The 19,499-nt window shown below is 46.5% G+C and overlaps 1 protein-coding gene across 7 annotated transcripts in view; it reads right to left on the minus strand.

The window, feature by feature from the left end:
* LOC133344601 (trafficking kinesin-binding protein 1-like) overlaps nucleotides 1-19,499 on the minus strand; it is an 83,132-nt gene that overhangs the window by 18,714 nt on the left and 44,919 nt on the right. For 6 of the 7 annotated variants that reach the window (XM_061554609.1, XM_061554606.1, XM_061554610.1 and 3 more), the window contains 8 exons: nucleotides 13,509-13,585; nucleotides 8,361-8,477; nucleotides 7,444-7,550; nucleotides 5,442-5,553; nucleotides 4,433-4,532; nucleotides 3,561-3,691; nucleotides 2,168-2,242; nucleotides 1,112-1,252 (listed from right to left, as the gene is read on the minus strand). In XM_061554609.1, coding sequence (XP_061410593.1) covers nucleotides 1,112-1,252; nucleotides 2,168-2,242; nucleotides 3,561-3,691; nucleotides 4,433-4,532; nucleotides 5,442-5,553; nucleotides 7,444-7,550; nucleotides 8,361-8,477; nucleotides 13,509-13,585 — 860 coding nt within the window. The remainder of the gene's footprint in view (nucleotides 1-1,111; nucleotides 1,253-2,167; nucleotides 2,243-3,560; nucleotides 3,692-4,432; nucleotides 4,533-5,441; nucleotides 5,554-7,443; nucleotides 7,551-8,360; nucleotides 8,478-13,508; nucleotides 13,586-19,499) is intronic. The other variant, XM_061554605.1, reaches the window with a different exon arrangement.

A 19,499-nucleotide genomic window follows, 5' to 3' on the forward strand; every position in this document is an offset into this window, starting at 1 on the left:
CATGTAGCAGACAAACCCGAAGCATCAGTACAAATTCACGAGAAAAAAATCATCACCGTCAGCATGAGCCTCTTTAGTATCAGTGACAGCACCATCATTGTCATCAACACAAGGATTAGAAATGGTGTAAAGACAACATTTAATATCGACAGACGAGTCTACAGCAGACAGCATCATCATCAGCAGCAACAACAACATCACTAAGCAGCAAAAGCATCAATCTCCATGCTCGAATGGGCATTGGGTGGTCCTTAATCGACTGATGCTCAAAGCTAGTAGTGGAAATTCTACCTTTCTATGACAAGGCAAAGTCTCTCCAAAATACAATCAGCCTTGAACCAAATAAAATGATGCTCATTTTAAACCTCGATTTGTAGAGTCAAAATCCCGGTTCAGATCGACGCAGCCAATCATTCCTTCTCAATATTCGTACCACTTTGTAGGAAGTTCAGAGTGGTTTTACTGAGAGTAAAGAGTCCATCACAATGGGAATGAACAATTTTCTACACTGGCTCAGGGTCTAAAATATAGATAAACACTACCCATGGGAACATTTTGATTATGACTACTATTATTATATCTGAATTTCTCATCTATGTCTTTCGGCGAGCCACAAAATAATGTGAGCGTCTGCCGGCAGGCCACGTGACGTCGCATGTCACATGCACAGGAACGATAACTTCACGTGGCATTGTGATGCCATGACGGCTGTACGCGTGATCACCAATCATCATCCCTTGTCTGCAGATTTCTCGTCTCTATCCCTTGTGAATCTCTCTTTCATCGCACCGATCTGCATGGCTCGACGCGGCCATTCCACCAGGGGAAGAACCCTGATCAATATCAAAGTCAGTGCTTTCCCGCTCAAATAAACAGTTTACAACCAGTTGTGCAAATTTCATATTCCAATGGTAGATTATAGAATCGTTGTCGAATTCTCACAAAACTGTAGCCAATTGTATCTACTCCGAGCGATGACGGGGCTGCGTCCGTGCCCACTTCAAGACCACAATCCTAACGGAACCTCTCTCACGTGAATAGCTAGACGGGGCCACAGGTAAGGAGCTGAAGGGGGAGAGAGAGGCGTGTTGTTTCTCTGCGATGCCGTTACCCGGGGGAACTGAGCGAGCGGGTGGAACCAGCGGTACGGGGTGGTGCTCGGGGCGATCTGGTTGCGCAGATTCTTCGCGTCCTCCTGCGCCTCGTGCAGCATGTCCGTGCACTCCGCCAGCTTCTCCTGCAGCTCCCGCACCTGGGCGACAAACGCACGCGCGCGCACACACACACACGTTTACAAAGACAAAGATTACCCCCCCCACCCCCCGTACACCCTTAACAGGCTGTTGGGGCAAGTGCTGGTATTACAACAAACTGACATTGAGTGGACTAATACATCAGGCTGTCGTTGCCTGCATTGGCTTGGGTTGACAGACCGAGATGACTGACAGATGCAGACACACACATGTGTATAAGACTCACGTACGCACACAGGCACACAAAGCATTTCACTTCCCTTCATGATATCCTTAGTGCTACGAGTATGGTGCACAATCTAGAGAACCGGCTCACGCGAAGGGTTGCCGTGCCCTCTGCTCTACGGCTCGTGCAGAGAGAAAGTGGCGGTGGTGGCGGTGGCATGGTCACATGACAGGGCACCTCGCCTGGGAGCGCGCCCTCGTTTTGGTGTTGTCCTCTCTGCAGAGGGCGGCTACCACCGTTGGGAAGGCGCTACACATCCAGGTCATCCACCCTGTGCGGGCTCCAATATTGATAACTAAGAAACGAGGATCCAAATATGCAGAGGTGATGGTCTCTGCCTGGTTTCCAATGCACAAAAAAAACATCACATTTAACATTTGGTGTTTTGCTTGGTTTTACATATTCTGCCTTTGAAAATAATATATTTCAAAATTGTACCATCAGAGAATACTGTGTCACATGGTGTGGATAAAGAGACCAATTGAAGTTATTTCAGAAGTAGTTGTCACATCTTCCAGAGGCCATTCCTCGGTATGACATGATGTGTACACTGCTCGCTATGACTCTGAAACGAATAGGAAACTTTGAATACAACTTGCGTATAAAATGCACGTGCAAAAGCAATGTCGAAGTGTGTTTAAGGGGACGTTCGCTGCATGTGCATGCTGTGTGTGCAGAAGGCACAGACCTCAGCTGTGAGCTGTCTCTGAGCATCCTTAGCTGCTCCCAGATGCTGTGACAACTCCTCATTTTCGGCCGAGTACTGCAACGACACAAACCAGCAGGCTGCAATGCAGTGCAATAACACAAACAGGATAGAGCATACCTGACCGGAGAGCGGTGTGGCTGATGCCAATGCAGAGCCAACGACTACGATTTCAAGACGACTACTGCTGAATTTCCACCAAGTGGTACTCAGCGAAGGGTAAAGAGATGATTTGGCAAATACGTTGAGATGAGAATCAAATTTCAGTAGATCTTTGTCAATCTGGAATTCCGTCGCTGTTGGTTGAAAGCCCAACAGAAGTGAGTTCAATTCCCCGTTATGAGTCCACCAAGCCCATCGTCTCTAGATGGTTGATATAATAAATATGTTGTAGGAAGGAAAAACTCGCCCCAGCCATATCACTGTGGACTTCGCACCAATACCTCAGACGGCTGTAAAGAGGAAGTGGCTTCCACCCCACACTAATTTAATATGTAAACTGCTTTTATTAAAAAACTATTATCTAGTTACCATTCTGCATAACACTATGATATGACATTTAAGCATACCGTAAAGACAAGAAAATAATGAAGGTGTGTACGAGCGCTTGTGCCATTTCCCTGCCAGATCCTCCAAACTGTTGCAAAGTCAATTCTAGACCACCAAGATTTGCTTCAGGGTCTCATCACCACCATCTGTTGCTCAGTCTTCTCCTCGGTCTTCGACTTTTGGATGCCCCCGCTGCTGCCTTTCCTGGTTGACCTGGCAACTTGCTTCCTCTAGTCTAAATGAAGAGTCCCATTCCGCTCACGTGCCATCCCACTCGTCACTTTTTTGTTTCGCTCTTCAGCAATTTGTACTCGCGCTGTTGCCATGCCGTCACGAGGTGGAAACTTTCCCTTCAAAACTCTCGCAGCCATGGTCCTGTGTTGTACCACAGCCACCACAAGATGGCATCACGGAACCACTTCTGAAGTGCCTTCAACACGAGGCGGCTCTCCTCTTAAAGGTCCCACACGGAAGTTCAACTGAATATTTGAATCCACAGAGCTGTAATATGCCGCAATAAGTGACTTTAACAAAACATTGTGTATTCTTGGTTCTTTCGGTAAAGTCACGTAGAAGGGAAATAATAAAATAATATTGATATACGTGACTTTACCGAAAGAACCAAGAATATGAATCCCTGAAGTCACAAAAGCTTTAAATCAAAACATCGTGTGTGCAGTGATCAGTGGACGGGGCTTCACACCACCAACCGAAACCGCTGCCAGGATTCAAACCCTCGGCTTCACAAGTGGCGGCTTCAACGCTCTTGGACGACATCAATTCCGACGAACCAGCCGGCCGCCTCTTCATTCCCGGTGCCACTCACCGTTTTGACCTTCTTCTGCAGGTCGACGATCTGGGAGAGCAGCTGGGTGATTTCCTCCTGCTGCCTCAGCGCGTCCTCGCTGCGCCGTGACAGATCCTCGGTGAGCTGCGCGATGTGCGCACTCGACGCTCCTGCAGGGGTTGCGGACGCACGCGCAAGCAGCGCCGTGAGCGCTCAAGCCGGGACGCAACGCACGGTCGGGCTGCCGACTGCCGTGGCACGTGTCAGAGGGAAAGGAAGTGATGGTGGCGGTGTTTAGCGGCAACCACAGCATTGGCCGCTATTACCTCCTGATCGACACCATAAACCTAACAGCAGGTGGATGGGTGTGCATTGTTATTCTCAGTGTATGTTGGTCGTAAGCCTTACAATACGTTGGTAGGATTGTTTTTGTTATTATCAGCAGTCTCAGCAGAAATAACCCACGAAGCAATGCAAATAAAAAGAGAAAGCCAGGAAGATAAATTATAGATAGGCAGATAAGTGTAATTAATATAATGATATACAAGTAAATTCCTCTGAATACATTTACCATTCTAGATTTGAAGTTTTCGTGACTGCAAGAATTCAAACTCTTTGGTTTTTTCAGTAAAGTCACGTAGGTAAAAAAATTTAGTTGTTTTTCATTTATTAATTTTTTACCTACGTGACTTTACCGAAAAAAACAAAGAGTACATTTGCCATATTCATTAAATTGACTTATTCTACAGCTGTTGTACACAACTAGAGCAGGAGCGTGAGTTTCCTTAGGACAACCAGGGTGCTACGATGGGAATACGGATGGTTTAGTGAACCTCAGCAAATGAATAAATGAGAAAAAGCCAAAACAACAAAAGGCAGCATGCGATGGGCACGCAGGATGACACACTCACGCATTTCCTCCTGGAACATACTTAGTTCCCGCACGCAGTCCGTCACCAGCTGCTGCTCTTTCTCCTCGTAGTCCAGAGTCTCATTCTTCAAATGAGAGGCCTATTAAACAACAACGAAAAGTGGCATCATGTATTGTATAGGGGAAAGTCACACTCAGGTCTCAAGACTCACTATCTAGAGCGTACTGAATTGGAATGTTTGGGCAATTCATTTTTTATGAAGTGTTATCTTTGTGTGGGAGGAGTACTCAGAGGAGCCCCGCGGGTACGCAGGTTGAACAATTGAGAGGTCATGTACTTGGCCGGAGCACTTGACTCAATCGGGGAGAACTGCACGATCACTTGCAGTCGGGAGTCCACCCAGCTCATCATCTCTTTGTGGTCATTAAATTAGGTACCAGATTGTGGGAAGAATGATTTTCTGGAGAATACAAACATTTTGAGTTCTATATTTCTTCAGTTACAGTAAAAATGGTTTTACTAAACTGATATTCAGTGTAGAAGTGCACTATGGTAGCAAATCTGTACCATTTAGAGGGACTGGCCCTCAATAAAAATGTTGAATTTCAACCACCGGCTCAAGGCCGCAATGGGGATTAGTGTGGCAAAATGTTAAAATGAGCAGGGAGAGCACGATGGCACATCAGTGGCATGACAACTCAACCAACAAATAAACTTGTCTTGACCGGTCGCCTCTGCAAAGCTGTGCAGCTGAGCTAAAGCGTTGCAAACCACACGGCCATCCGACTATTCATTTGTTACCTATTTTTTTCCACCAGAGCCCATTTACAATTTGCAAACCATGTGGTCATCCAATTGTCTATTTTGTTTCCTTGTTTTTTTTGTTCCATCACAGAAAACGTTTGCAATTAATGCAGCAAATCGCATATGCATGGTAGGACCCCCGGGTCCTCACGATGTGAGTGTCACGCAATGGAACGAAGCCAGGCTTCCTTGCCAGCGGAAGAGAGGATGAGTGACGGCGATTGTAAGGCACCCCCCCTCTCACCTCTGAGAGCAGTGAAAAGTTCTCATCCTCCAGCTCCTTGAGCTTGCGGTGGAAGCTGTCCATGTGCAGGACATTCTGACCGATGGACAGCGAGCAGCCAGAGCTCTCCATCCTGCACCACCCACACACACAAATTGTTATTATTGTTTTGTTGTTGTTGTTATTACACGTGTTTACCCAGGAAAGCCTCATTGAGTCTCAATAGGGTAGTGTAAAAAAAATTTTTTGCAGTAGGGGGGCAATGTTGCGATGGATAATCCTATTCGTGTAGTTTTCAGATATATATTTTGGTAGCATTGGGATGTTTGGCTAATACCAGTTACATTGTATTTGTTTGTTTTTAGCAATGGGAGGAAACCCCTGCATAACACGGGGAGAATATACAAACTCCACACAGAAAGGCACCCAAGTTGGAATCGAACCCAGCACGTGATTGCTGCGAGGCCCCAGTGTGACCGCTGCACAACCTTGCCGCCCAACTAAACGCCACAACCACAACAGGAAAGTTTGCCAGGTCCGAGAAGGTTTTACCCCCAGCTTTTAAACCTACTAAACCACACACTTGTGCACACATCATGAACCAATGAGGATACTTGCTTTGTGCTATAACCCTTATGTTTACGATATAAGGTGGCAGCAACAGACTTGAGAATACATTTAACGAAGAATTAGCCAGCGGCCGTTTACACGATGAAAAAAATCAAAGAGTTCTCAGCAATGTTTGTGTCCATGATGACAAGGTCAAAGGCCACCACTGGCAATGCTGGTGCTGCCACCACACGTGACCATCGCTTGCTTTCTTCTACCAAATCCCCGAGCTGTTGCACAGCCAACAAGTGACCTCCCTGGAGCACACCTATACTACCCACATCTGGCTATAGGTATTCTCTTTGGTCACCAATCTAAGGGTGCCGCTCGATTGGCATCGAGTAGGTCAATGGCATCCATGAAAAAAACTTTAATTGTAGACGGGTTCGCCGTTGCTAAGTGTCTGACCAGGCACCAACTACCACACCGTCAACATGAGCTCTCAGTGACAATTGAAGCAGATTAAAACAAATTAACTCCACAACCAAACATAATTGTCAAGTGGATATAAAAAATAAATGCCAAACAGTTAAACACACCACCTTTTAAAGACACAACCCCTATAGAGCGGACAGGTTTTATTTCTAGCCTGCAAACCTCTCCTGGGTTCCCCAGATTGTGTAACACAAGCGACAAAGAAGAAATTACTGAATGAACTCTGAATGCGAAGACACTTGGCACGCGCACAGTGTATGCTGCGAGCCCGCCACGTGAAGTCAATCGGGATGAGCCAGATATTTAGTCGATGAGACGATTAGACGGTGTTTCATTCGAGGTGGTTTGTCAAACGGCTGTGGGACAATGTTGATTTGAAAAGGAAATAACAAAAAATACATTTGGTTTGTTTTGGGGTTGCATATTCAATTAAATATAGAACATTCTGGAATCACGTTTCCCAGCAGATTATGATTTTTGGTGTGATTTGCTTACCTTTCCTATAATGTGCACTCCTATCGTATTTTATATCGTCGTTTGTAGAAGCTCTCTGACCTGCCCCGACTGAACATCTGTGGAACAGAGCTTTAGAGCTCATCAGATTCCTTTTGCAGTATAAATACAGATTCCGATTCCTTCCCGTTGCGAGTCTTGCATGCACCACGCACGCGCTCCCACGCCACAGCACGTGCGTTCCGTCAGGGTGGCGAGATGTTAACTCCCTTGCCTGGTACGCAGGAGGTCATTGGTTCCATTCCAACCCCAACGCCTGTATATTTGGAGTTTTCCCATCTCTCTCCCCGTTGTCGCGCGGATTTTTCTCTGGGTCCTCCAGTTTTCCCCTCCACATTTAGAAAACATGCCCTTCGAGTATTTGGCTGCAATACATTTCTAAGTGATGAGCCACTTTGTTGAGGTATAAACTGTGGCCAGGTCGCTTCTGAAAAAGACCAATATGGTTGAATAGTTGAGTGCTTACGGCGGCGGCGAGGACTCCTCCGTGTCGTTGTCATTCTCGTCGGCCGTGCTCGTGTAGATGTGCAGGAGCTCCTCCTTCAAGGCCAAGTCGTGGCGCAGCTGCGCCACCTGGGGAGGCAGGGTTCTGGCTAAGTCGCGCGCTCGCAATTACCCACGCAGTCAAAGTCAAACGGCAAAGTCCAAACCGGAGTAGGCCTAGTGTGGTCGCTGTTGATCGTGAACCAGCGGTGGAAGTTCCATCTTCGTCTTAACGATGGAACCGGCATAAAGCAAGGGACGTCTGTATTTATGGAGTCACTTAAATGAGTACCTATTGCCTAAAACGGGACAGAACTACTCCATTGATATCTAAAGTTTAGTTTGTAAAATAGCATTCATCAGATATACGTATGCATTTTAACCAACAGAGTTGAGCTGCGGCAAATAGATAAATACACTGCATACTTGGCATGGGCTCGAGAACAGATGGGCAGATGTGTGGTATTGGAGGACATGACACTAATTGGACTTGCCAAAAGTGGGTACAGACAATCTCAAGATAGCCCTCCGTGGAGGAGGAGGCAGTCAGGCTCCAGCAACAACAACAGGAGGTGACGGAGCAACTAAAACCACGTGATTCGGCACATTTGGGAGCGCAGGTGGAACACTTTACCGTCACCGCTGTCTGTTAACCCACAACACCTGTGAATAAGAGCTTCATAGCTCATCGGATTCCTCTTCCAGTCGAAATAAAGATTCTGATTCCTGACCCTGTCACGCGACCTCCTATTGGCGAGCAATCCACACTTCACGCAGCCTCAGAGTGCACCTAGTTTGGCACAAGCCAACGTGGTGACCGCCACCGCCGCTTGGTGGAAAGTTGGCTGCCGTTGTCGAGGTCGCTCGTCGTAGGGGGGTGGGGGGGGGGCGCCCCCTTACCTCCTCCGTGGTGTGCTCGATCTGCTCCTCCAGGATCTCATTGCGCTCCGTGAGTACTTTGATCTTCTTGAGGAGCGACTGCCCGATGCGCGCTGCCAGCTCCAGGTCACGCTCTTTCTGCACGGCAACAACGGCCGCGCACCACCACACCCCACATCACCAAAACGTAAAGGTGCAGCCCTGCAATGTCCTCCTCGTGCCACTACTGGCAGAAGGACCTCAGGAGGCAATTTTTGGCCCATTCTTCTATGCTAGTTCGATGGTCTTTAAAAGAGGTGAGGGTACCCACACTTTACCCCACCAAACTCGACGTACCGATGTACTAAAGTGCCCCCGGAGTGCCCATGGGTGGACAGAGGTAGGAGAATTGAAGAAATGTTCCCACTGGGTCACCTGCCACACCAGGAGGAGACTGAAGCGGACTCGGTGAGATCTCCTTAAATAAAGTGAGCTAACAAATGTACTTTTTCTTAAAACACTCATCATAGGACATGGCAATGACCAGTTTACACAACCCACGTGCACCATGTTACGTGTGTACACTGTGTTAATACAGTGTACACACACAACACATACACAGTGGACAACAACCCTCAGTGGCACGCTGCTGCTGTGTGGACTGTCAACCCTGGCTGTATCGTGTTTCATGGATTCAACACAATCGCCATGAAGCACACATTCTGCCATGATGTAAGCGGCCCTAATGATGCGGACTGTTTACACAATACACATGCATGTCTAAAGACAAAGATCCCCCATATAGCCTGTAAAAGACTGTTGGGGCAAGTGCTGTTAGCGAACACCTGTGAAGGCCGGCACGGCACCCGAGGGGGTGGGTGCCCAACACCACGCCCGGCCGCCTTTGTCTTCCTACTGGCGATGTATACACACCACACCAGGTACTCACTTGAGGCTGAGTCGACCTAGGGGAGGCCCAGGACCGGTTCAGATAATCGTCACTGGTGTTGGCCGTGTGGGGAAAATCAAACTCGGGTCGCCAGGTTCGAAGCGTAGCGCCCTTACCGCTTCACTGCCACTCAGCCACACACACACACGTGCCCATAATGTGTGCTCACACACAAACACGAGATGCCCTTGTTGGTTTGGTTAAATAAGCATGTTGGGCAATTACCACTCAATTCCATGAGCATGTGGTAGGGTCAGTACCACGCCAGCTGCTTTTGTCTTCCTAAGGCCGGTGTGTGTTCAAACACATTAGCACGCGCAAAAATACAAACACACACGCAATCCAGATCCCCAATACAGCCTGAGAGACTATTAACCAAAGTGCTGTTAGAGAGCATCTATTAGGGCGGTGTTCTTCACAAATTATCAGAGGGGGGGGGGGTCCACATACGCCGATGAGACATCATCAGTGCAAGGGGTTTTGTTCTCACCATTTGTGTATTGCCGGGGGGGGGGGGGGGGCACGGCAGGGGCCGCACAAAAGGCCACCGTGGGCCACCAATGGCCCACGGGGCCTTGCGATGAAGACCGCCGTGCTAAGGCATGGAATTAACGAAGAGGGAGCCGTGTAGCCAAGACCACGACCCACCTCCTTTGTTTCCCAAGTGCCGTACTGACGTTTATACAACACAGCAGGTACTGCTTCAAGGTTAAGTCAAATGAGGGGAGACCCAGGGCAGGTTCAGATAATACTTGGTACTGATGATATCCAAGGCTGGGAATTTAAGCCATATAACTGGGTTCGAAGTCCGGTCTCTATCCAATGCATCACACATACACTCACACAAATTATCACGTATATACACGCACACACAAATACGCACACATACATCAATTCACAAACACAAATGCCTTCCAATGTACGCACATGCACAAAAGTATGCGTACGGTAACATGCGTTCACACACAAATAAGCACACATACATCAATGCACAAACACAAATGCCTTCCAATATACACACATGCACAAAAGTATGCGTACGGTAACATGCGTTCACACACAAACAAACCCATTGACATGCACACAAAAACCCACACACACACATGCACCCTCTGGGGTGACTTTGAGATGGAATGATTATAATAATTCTGCACTTCAACAGAATATTCCAATTATTTTCATTATGCAGCATTAATCAATGTTCCTCATCGTATCATATAAATGTCCATTGCAGTGTCAACTATCGTCATTTAGCAAAATAGCAGCGAGATGCAATATGAGATGCGTTATGGTATTGGTATACAAACACCCCTGTAAAAACCAAGTTACAGGAACATTAAGATCTGTCTTGCAAACTCCCAAACAGCTGCGAAGACAAATAACGATAATCAAACACTATTTTTAGCCAATTACTTATCAATTTTCCATACAGGAAAAACCTGGAATATCTGCAGAAAGTCGACGCATTAAGGATAACTTAGTGGCAACGTTTCATTTGGTAGTATTGGCTGACACTAACTGAGGCAAAGGGATCTTAATGGGACACATTTTTGTCATGCAAGGATCAATACCTCTCATAAGCGAGGTTTTTTGGGTTAGATCGCGTAAATAGAAATGTCGTTAAACCCGCCACCACCCGACACAGCCAACTTGTAAGGGCTGTCACGTAAACAGAACGTGGTCAATTCGTCACTAGTACAGCACTAACCGGTGTGTTGGAGAGCCAAGCCACAACATTTACAATCTGAGTACGACATTTCACCAGTAACTACATCTAGCATCATCAGGCGACAGCCAGATTTACCGCTACACTTGAGCGCATGTCACTCGGACTGTAGCGCGTTGTGCAACTACTGTGCCACAACGGCAGAAAACACACACAAAAATCCCCTGTATAGAATTAACACACATTTGGGGCAAGTGCTGTTAGCAAGCACATATGAAAGATGGCACGGTACATGAGAGGTTGGGTGGTTAGCACCACGCCCAGCTGCCTTGGTCTCCACAGTGGCGATGTTTACACACCACAACAGGTACCTAGGGGAGGCCCAGGATAGGTTTAGATAAACGTCACTGGTGTTGGCCATGAACAGGAGTCGGACTCGGGTCACCTGGTTTGTAGCACAGCGCGCTAACCACTCTTCTACCAATGTCACAACGCCACACACTCTCGCAAATACAGACATACGTGCAAACATGCACATGTATAACAACATCCATTTTGATGTATAATGTATCTAATTGTCAATGCGCCTCAAGACGCTGTACACATATTGCGAAACGATATAAATGTGCGAACTGATATACATGTCCGCGCACACGCAAACCCACACTTACATATAAAATGAATGAAAAACTAATTATTTACTTGCTCAAACAAGCCAGTAATATTTTACCTCCCAGAGTCAGTGATATAAATTCCACATTCTTATGGCTAGGGACGAGCGTGATCAATGGACACCCACGAGCGAGTCCGCACAGAGTGGTACCAATAACAACGACCACAAAAGGATGAAGGGCCAAGTCGACCGTGACTTGGGTCTCAAGTCGTGGCCTTTATATTTTCAGTGGGACGCTCCAACCAGTGCCACTTGGGTGGATGTTACCAGCACAATAATATCACGAGCCGTATACATTTATAGAGGGAATTTAATGTTCCAATGCGCTGAAGCAAAACTGTTTATAGAAACAAGCAGAGTGTTTAACCAAAAACAGACTCGGGCATTTCGTAACCGCTGTGACGAACACTCACACTCAGGAATAGAGTCAAGGTGTCACATCTTTAATGTGCGGGTAAACAAGGCAATTTGTATTCATAAAAATACACGGTTATCATCATTAGCCATCTCACGGAACATACCAAATATTCAACTCGTGACAGATTTGCTTCCTAAACGGTGCACTTTGCATTGCGGAAAGCTACTGCCGGACCACAAATCCTCGAGTTTATTATCCATCACTGGGTGACTCCTCTTATCCACAAGTCAAGAATTGCGTGACTCTAATGCTTCCAGGAGACCACTTCCAAACTACGGATAGCACGAACAATATAATACATTCCTCGTTCCACTGCCATGATCTACAACAACCCCCAGGAATAACAGTCTGCATTTAGGACTTCAAGGGACCACTTCTAGAGATTGATTGGTGGAACAAGTATCAGCAAGAGTGGATAAGAGAATCATGATTGGAGGGAATATCACAGTGCCTTAAAGTCATACATTTAGAGCGCCGATTCAGATGTCAGCAATATTCGGACACCCACACAGCAGCTTACTCTTATGAATGACATCACAGGGTAACGCGTACATTACAGCATAGCCACATCCGGCAGGACGCTGCTGCAGTCGGAGTGCTTGACTCACAATCGCAACATCGCAAGTTCAAAACTCTGGCCAGTGGTAAACTTAGTTCGTCATTCCTTGAAGTTCAATAAAGCGAGAATCAATGTAGGATGCTGTCCTATCGAGGTTGTCCCATGGAGAGACTGAGCCTTGCCAGGGGACTGTGGAATTTCCAGGAGAGGTTATGGTTCTAAAGAAATGAGCACCGTCTCATTGCTTGTTTGGGCAGAGGGACTTTGAGGCCTCTTGATTTACAATCAATAGTGGAAACGTCAATGCAGTGACAAACTGAATGCTGTGCATATTGTGTGTTATGTATATTGGGCTTCTTTTTTGCATTATAACTTAGCCAACAGTGCTAATTGGAGGTGCAGGGGAAGGAAGAGCAAATGATAAACACAAAAATCAGTTATTACTGAAAAAACCTAATTAAACTAAATGTTTACCACTACTTTGTACTGAATCGTACAGCCCTTTGTCAATACATAGCTGGATGAAGACTTCTTTACCCCCTTGGGGTTGAAGGTGTTATTTGACCATACTTCACCACGTATATATCACACCTTAGCAGCCACCTGTCACAGTGCTTTTTAATTTATTTAAAATGCATAACCACGCAAAAAATGTAACCATGCAGAAGCACCGCAGCAGACCTCATATCCAAAGACAGAAGCGTGAGCAAACTGGTGGCTATTTCCACATTCCCACTACGAGGACCAGTCCTCTTTATACGATTGCCACTGTTGACTTTCCACAAGACGGTAAACATTTTATGAAACCCAGAAGGATGATGAGACATTCAAGGTGTGGCCATGTAGGACCTGATAGGAGAGTTTTGCGCAATCCGCAGAGTGGATGGCCGTTGAAGCGAGGCGGTGTTGGTGCGGACGTGCCTACCTCCTCCAGCAAGCGCGTCACTGCGTCGATATCGCTGTAGGTCTTGGTCATCTGCCCCACCCTCTCGGAACACAGGACTGAAGGAGAAAAAAACAGCAGCAGCAGCAGCAGCATAGCGCGCACGTCAGCCAGGACCACGAACAGAAAATCACACGCCTGTGGAATCAGAGAACATTCGTAACAAGCGTTCACACTTAGTTATGCTTACCTGACGATCAGTAGTGGAGGTTCATAGCCAAATGGATGTCTGAGAATGGCCATTCCCCAACACGTCACACCTCTTTATTGGCGGTGTTGTTGACGAGCGTGTTGAGTCTTTGTTCATAGTTCGGCACGGTTCACATATAAGTGAACGTGAATACATGACGGTCGACTTTCAAAGCTATGTTAATGGTGAACATAAACCAATTTACAAGTAAAGAGGAAAGCGGATGATTATGGCACTCCTGTGAAATCACTGTAACATCACTCCCGTACAATTCAACGACTCTAAATGCAGTGACGTCACCACACCAGGGTGACAGAGTGCCTGATGGTGATCCTCATTTTTTTTTTATTTAAAGCTTTCGTGACTGCAGGGATTCATATTTTTTGTTATTTCGGTAAAGTCACGTAGAAGGGAAATAATAGAAAAATAAAAACTATTGTTTTGTTTTTATTATTTTATTATTTCCCTTCTACGTGACTTTACCGAAAGAACCAAGAATATAAGTGGTCCTCATTATCAAAGCTTCAAACTCATTCGGGACAGCCAGGAGTTGCGTCTTCACCGAAGCGATCAATACAATTCACCAGGTGCTTGACGCGCGTGCTGTCATGGGGGACTGGGGTGTGCTTCTAAATACTGCCACACCTAAAAAACTGCCTTGGTCTTGGAAGCTTGGGATTCGAACACATGGTCACAGAAGTAGAGTGTGTGGACTTTTAAATAAGCTTGGAATCGCAATTTTAGTCATCATGTGAAATTAACAGCGATGTGAAAAAACGACGAGATATTTTGGAACATACCACGATTATAATCGTCACCTATCCTCGATCCCCAACACTTCACCGAATTCTTAGACCCTAACCCTAATCACTATTCCTAATCCATAACTCCTAAGCGCTAATACAACCCCAACACCAAATCTCTAACCCTTAACCCCTATTCCAGGCCTTGCACTATAAAGCAACATTGCATGCAGTGTATGCTAGGAGAAGCCACGGTGACACATGTCCTTTATGCAGATCCCCAGTCCCTTGCGGCAAATAATAGATTTTTGTAATGTAGGCAAGTCCTGTGTATAGGATTAATCCTGGGCTGATTGCACTGATTGCATTGACAAGGGGCAGTTTGTAGCCACGAGCCCAGCCACGAAGGGCAATCTGCTCGTGAGCGAAGGGTGACAGAGGAACTGAGCCAAGCAATGGAAAGAGTAACCTTGAGGCATCTTTCAGACAGCCTGCTGTTTCAAAATCATCACCCAACGTGAAAACGTTGCGTTCACCTATGTACAAAAAAAGACAACCCCCCCCCCCCTCGTATAGCCTTCAGAGACTGTTGGGGCAAGTGCTGTTAGCGAGCACCTACGAAGGCCAGAACGGCACACGAGGGGGTGGGTGGCCAACACCACGCCCGTCTGAGGCTGAGTCGACCTAGGGGAGGCCCAAGACCGGTTTAGATAATCGTCACCGGTGTTGACCGTGAGCAGGAATCAAACTCGTGTTGCCAGGTTCGTAGCGCAGCGCGCTAACCGCTACACTACCGCTCCCCACCTATGTACAGGCACACACACACAAAGACAGAACTGTTCAGCTTAGCCCTGAAGACTGTCAGGTCAAACGCTGGTCAGGTCAAAGTGCCTCCCAGTTAAAAACAAGCAACAACTCATCACTCATCTCCACTGGCAGCCCTGGGCAAGTGGTGAAAATGACACATTCCCAAGACACGAGCAACGGGATACACAGAACAGCCCCTGTTGACGACAGTAACGATGGGCTGATCTGGTCCCTGACCGTGATTTCAATACTCGCCGACTGGCACGTTCTAGTTACACTGCTCCCTGGGCGTATGGATGCTCTAGGAAGCACCTGCTTAGGCTGTCATGGCACGTGACAAGAGGGTGAGAATCAAATTATTTAAATCTAAAAAGAAATGTATTTTTTTTGTCAGAGAAAATCAATACAAATCGAAAGCTGAGAATAATACCGACTGAACATTTAAAGACACAAAAAACTAACTAGGTGCTTATTTAATTTAATTTGTGTTACCCAACCAAAGATTCGTGGACAACATTGCGGCAGTTAAACATCTTATGCTGTGAATAAAATAAAATAAATAATTATGGTACACGTCAGAGAGAAAGTGGCTCACAGCTGCTGGTGTGTATGTGTATACGTCAAACTTCTTTCGCACCGTACGTAGCCAACCGCGCTAATCGGAGGTACAGGGGAAGAACAACGAACTAAACACATAGCAGTTTTAATTAAATACGTTTTCAATCTAGATGATTTCAAAGTGGATAGCTCCAGTGGCTTCCTCATATCGGAAGGAAGAGCGTTCCAGACGGCCGCAGAAGCGCTTCTGGAAAGCGCGGGATGCGGTGACCAACACCGTCTTTGTTCGATTGCCAGCCAAACGCCGCTGCTGCGAGGATGACCACCACCGGAGTCCGCGCGATGGTTCATGCTCCTCAACGAGATCAGCGAGGTGTCATGGTTCATTTGCGGCAAGCACTTTGAGTGTAGTGAGCGCAGCGTCTTCATGTACTCGTTCAGCAAACCGGAAGCCAATGTCGCCATCGCAGGATTTTGAACCCCGCTCCGTGCGCGCGCGCCGAGCGAGCGACACGCTTGCCGGGTCGTCGTCTTCCTCGGCAATCACAAGCACGAATATTGACAAACGTGCAAAATGTGTACACTATTAAAACATTCACAAAGGGAGTACATGTGAACGATATGAAAGGTAGTGAAAGTGCATAAATAGACCGAGGGTTGAATGATTATAATGCGTGAATGCTCTTTAGAGTATATGGATGTGAAGAGGCCTTTGGTGGAGGACGTTTTATTCAGTGTGACTGGAGTGTACGTGCTGGAAGGCCACACGGATGACCTCAGATCCTGGGGGTGATTGTACACTGTGGACTGTCGGGTGACGGTGTGTCAGGAAATGTTTAACAAGGCAGGTAACGTAACAAGGTCTGGTAAACACAAGGCTCGGTGTAAACCTTATCATCATTCCAAGATTTGACGTGTCGAAAGATAGCCAATGCAGTGCGTCAACAGCAGCAACCTCACGGTCAAGTGCATCGCCTTCGTGCGTTTCAATGGCACGAGGCTAAAGCCGGGGTGACGGGATCCTCACGGTGGACGTGTGGGCGAGGAGCTGCCAGCCTGGCTCTGGACTCACGCTCGGCCTGCGTAGACGCTTCACTGTGCGGCTGTGTGATGCAGTGTAATTAAACGGGATTACAATGAAGTCGAATTGACGATAATACGTGTAAATTAATCAGGGGGGAATGGTGCCAAGAATATCCAAGCTGCAGTCAACCGTATGTGCACCGAATACGAATAAAGCCAGACCGAATACTAATAACGACAGACTAATTTAATACGGTGGAGAAGTGGAACAAAACTGTGCGTTTGCACGTTGCGCGATGGAACCGGTCATCTCATTATGATTCCTGGCAACGGCTGACATCAGGGGCAGATGATATTAGAACCGGTCCTACCCTCCCCTCCCATCACCAACCCATACTGACCAGTGTGGTGAAGAACAGGATGTTTTTTGTTTGTTAAAAACCTCATGACCGACATTGCGTGGGTAGGCCTCCACTGGCGGATTGAGAATGGCAGGATTTTGTTTGTGACACCCGGATGACAAGTGCATCTCAATCACACTACGAGGAAGCAATTTGGCAATGCTCCGATAACTCATGTTTTGACACTACGGACATTTGTTTTCTCATGAACCGAGCTTTAATGTACACGATGACAGCTGCTAAATGTGCGTTCACGTGCTGCGTTTGCCTTCAAAGTAACGCCGTCACGCAAATCACGACAGACAGGATTAGAGACGAGATGTTACGCTGTGTTCAAGGCTAAGCCCATTCTGGTTTAATCGCCATACTTAATGACGTAAATGCTTCCCAGCATCGTAAGCGCACCTCGCCAACTGGTGTTTTGTGAACATTTCACCTTATCTTATTTTATATTTATAGAGCACCTTAGCTCTATAAATATAAGCGATGTAGATTACAACATCTCATACAGGTTATTTTCTGCAAAAACTAGATTTAAGTGGCCGATTTTTCTCTGAGTAACTCAAAGACAAGAATGCTGTTATGTCATGGAAATTATATCACAAACACAAAAAAGCATATCAGACATGTCTTGGAAAAAGATTCTACCTATCGCACCAATACACCACACATTCTGTCTCTTACAACATCGACAGCATGAATGGTAATATTTTGTCTTTTCAGGTTCAATGTCTCCTTCGACTTTGGTCTTGCATATGGCAACAATTTCGGGAGCTAAATGTCAACGTGGTCTGCTTAGCCACGTGAAGGCTTCAACAGAGAGTCGGTGTCGTTTTGCTATTCCTCTTTCGATGAAGAAGCAAAGACTACAGTGGTTTACTCCGTGGTCTTCCCGACTGTAATTTCGTCAGGGTGCAGCTTGAAATCCTTCCCATGTCATCGCCGCTAGCTCACGCTCCCTGCGATGAGCGAGTGAATAATCACATTCTGTGCTCACTAAACGGCATTGTAGTAGGCCCTTTCACTAGGAATTACATGTTATATTCCTGAATAACCACGTTTCCCTTAACTGTAACGAATGAATTAAATCCGTATCGTATGTGTGTTGCACCGTTCGTTGCCAGCCGTGCTAATCGGAGGTGTGAATTGGTATCTTAACATGAGCAGCTCAAAGCCCGCTCATTATTTAAATAACCATTTTGCAGAGACCACCGTTCTATTCTTAGGTTTTTTTTCGGTAAAGTCACGTAGGTAAAACATCAAAATTAATGAAAATAAAATAAAACAAAAAATCACGACGTTTCGGAGGCACCGTTCTAACTGCATATTTACAGCTGTGTGTGATTTATAATCTTTTTGGATTTTGTTCTATAAAGCTGGCAAGAGTGTTCTACTCTTGCGTGTAACATCACAGGGTCTTCATTAATCCACTTATAACCACACCGGAAATTCAGGTATTCTTCTGCCAACATCACCAGGCTGCTCACACTCGTCGAAATCAAGCCGTCAATTCCATTATAAATGGGTAAGCTATAAGCACACTGACCACCAGGCTATTCAGCCATGTAGAGATGCCCGATTAACCCTTTCTAATCCCAATGACGTACACGTACATCATCAATCAGGTCGGAAGACGTACCGAGGCTTCCACAAGGTCACGCGGGGGAGGGCGTATGGCACAGTTTGTCGTCAGCTATCGTAGAATGCGGTCGTGTCGCTACAGTTCTCCGCGGTGATTACAGCGTTTTTAAAAACAGCGGCGCTACGCCTCTCTAAATTATTTAACGCTGAGCCGTTTGCGCGTTCCGAGATTCAGCGGTGAACGGGACACCCACCCCGCAACTTGCAGACGTCTCGTGCCATTCATTATTAATTTATACACCACATGCCCATCTGCACGAACAGACTTGCGGACACACGGTAGTGTAAGCGGCAGCCCAATTGGCAGTGGGAGCAAGCGCGAATGCTGCCTGCCTCATTAATCGGAGGGGTCCGTGCTGTGGCACAATCAACTGCTACCACTGTGCAACGAAGCAAGGAATATCAAAATAATTGGGGACGAAAATGAAGAGAGAAATTCCGTTCCCATTGTTATAGGTCGACACACACTCAAGAGTCTCAGGAATCCTTTGGGAAACCAAACACAATTTTTCGAGGAAATATTTGTGAATGTGCTCCATGAGTATTTAAACATGTTACCATTTCGGTGGCGGTATAACCGAGGACGCCAGTTAATCGATCGGCAAGTCGC

The sequence above is a fragment of the Lethenteron reissneri genome, chromosome 20 (genome assembly GCF_015708825.2).
Source record: "Lethenteron reissneri isolate LAM-NWPU_2019-01 chromosome 20, ASM1570882v1, whole genome shotgun sequence".
Lineage (NCBI taxonomy): Eukaryota > Metazoa > Chordata > Hyperoartia > Petromyzontiformes > Petromyzontidae > Lethenteron > Lethenteron reissneri.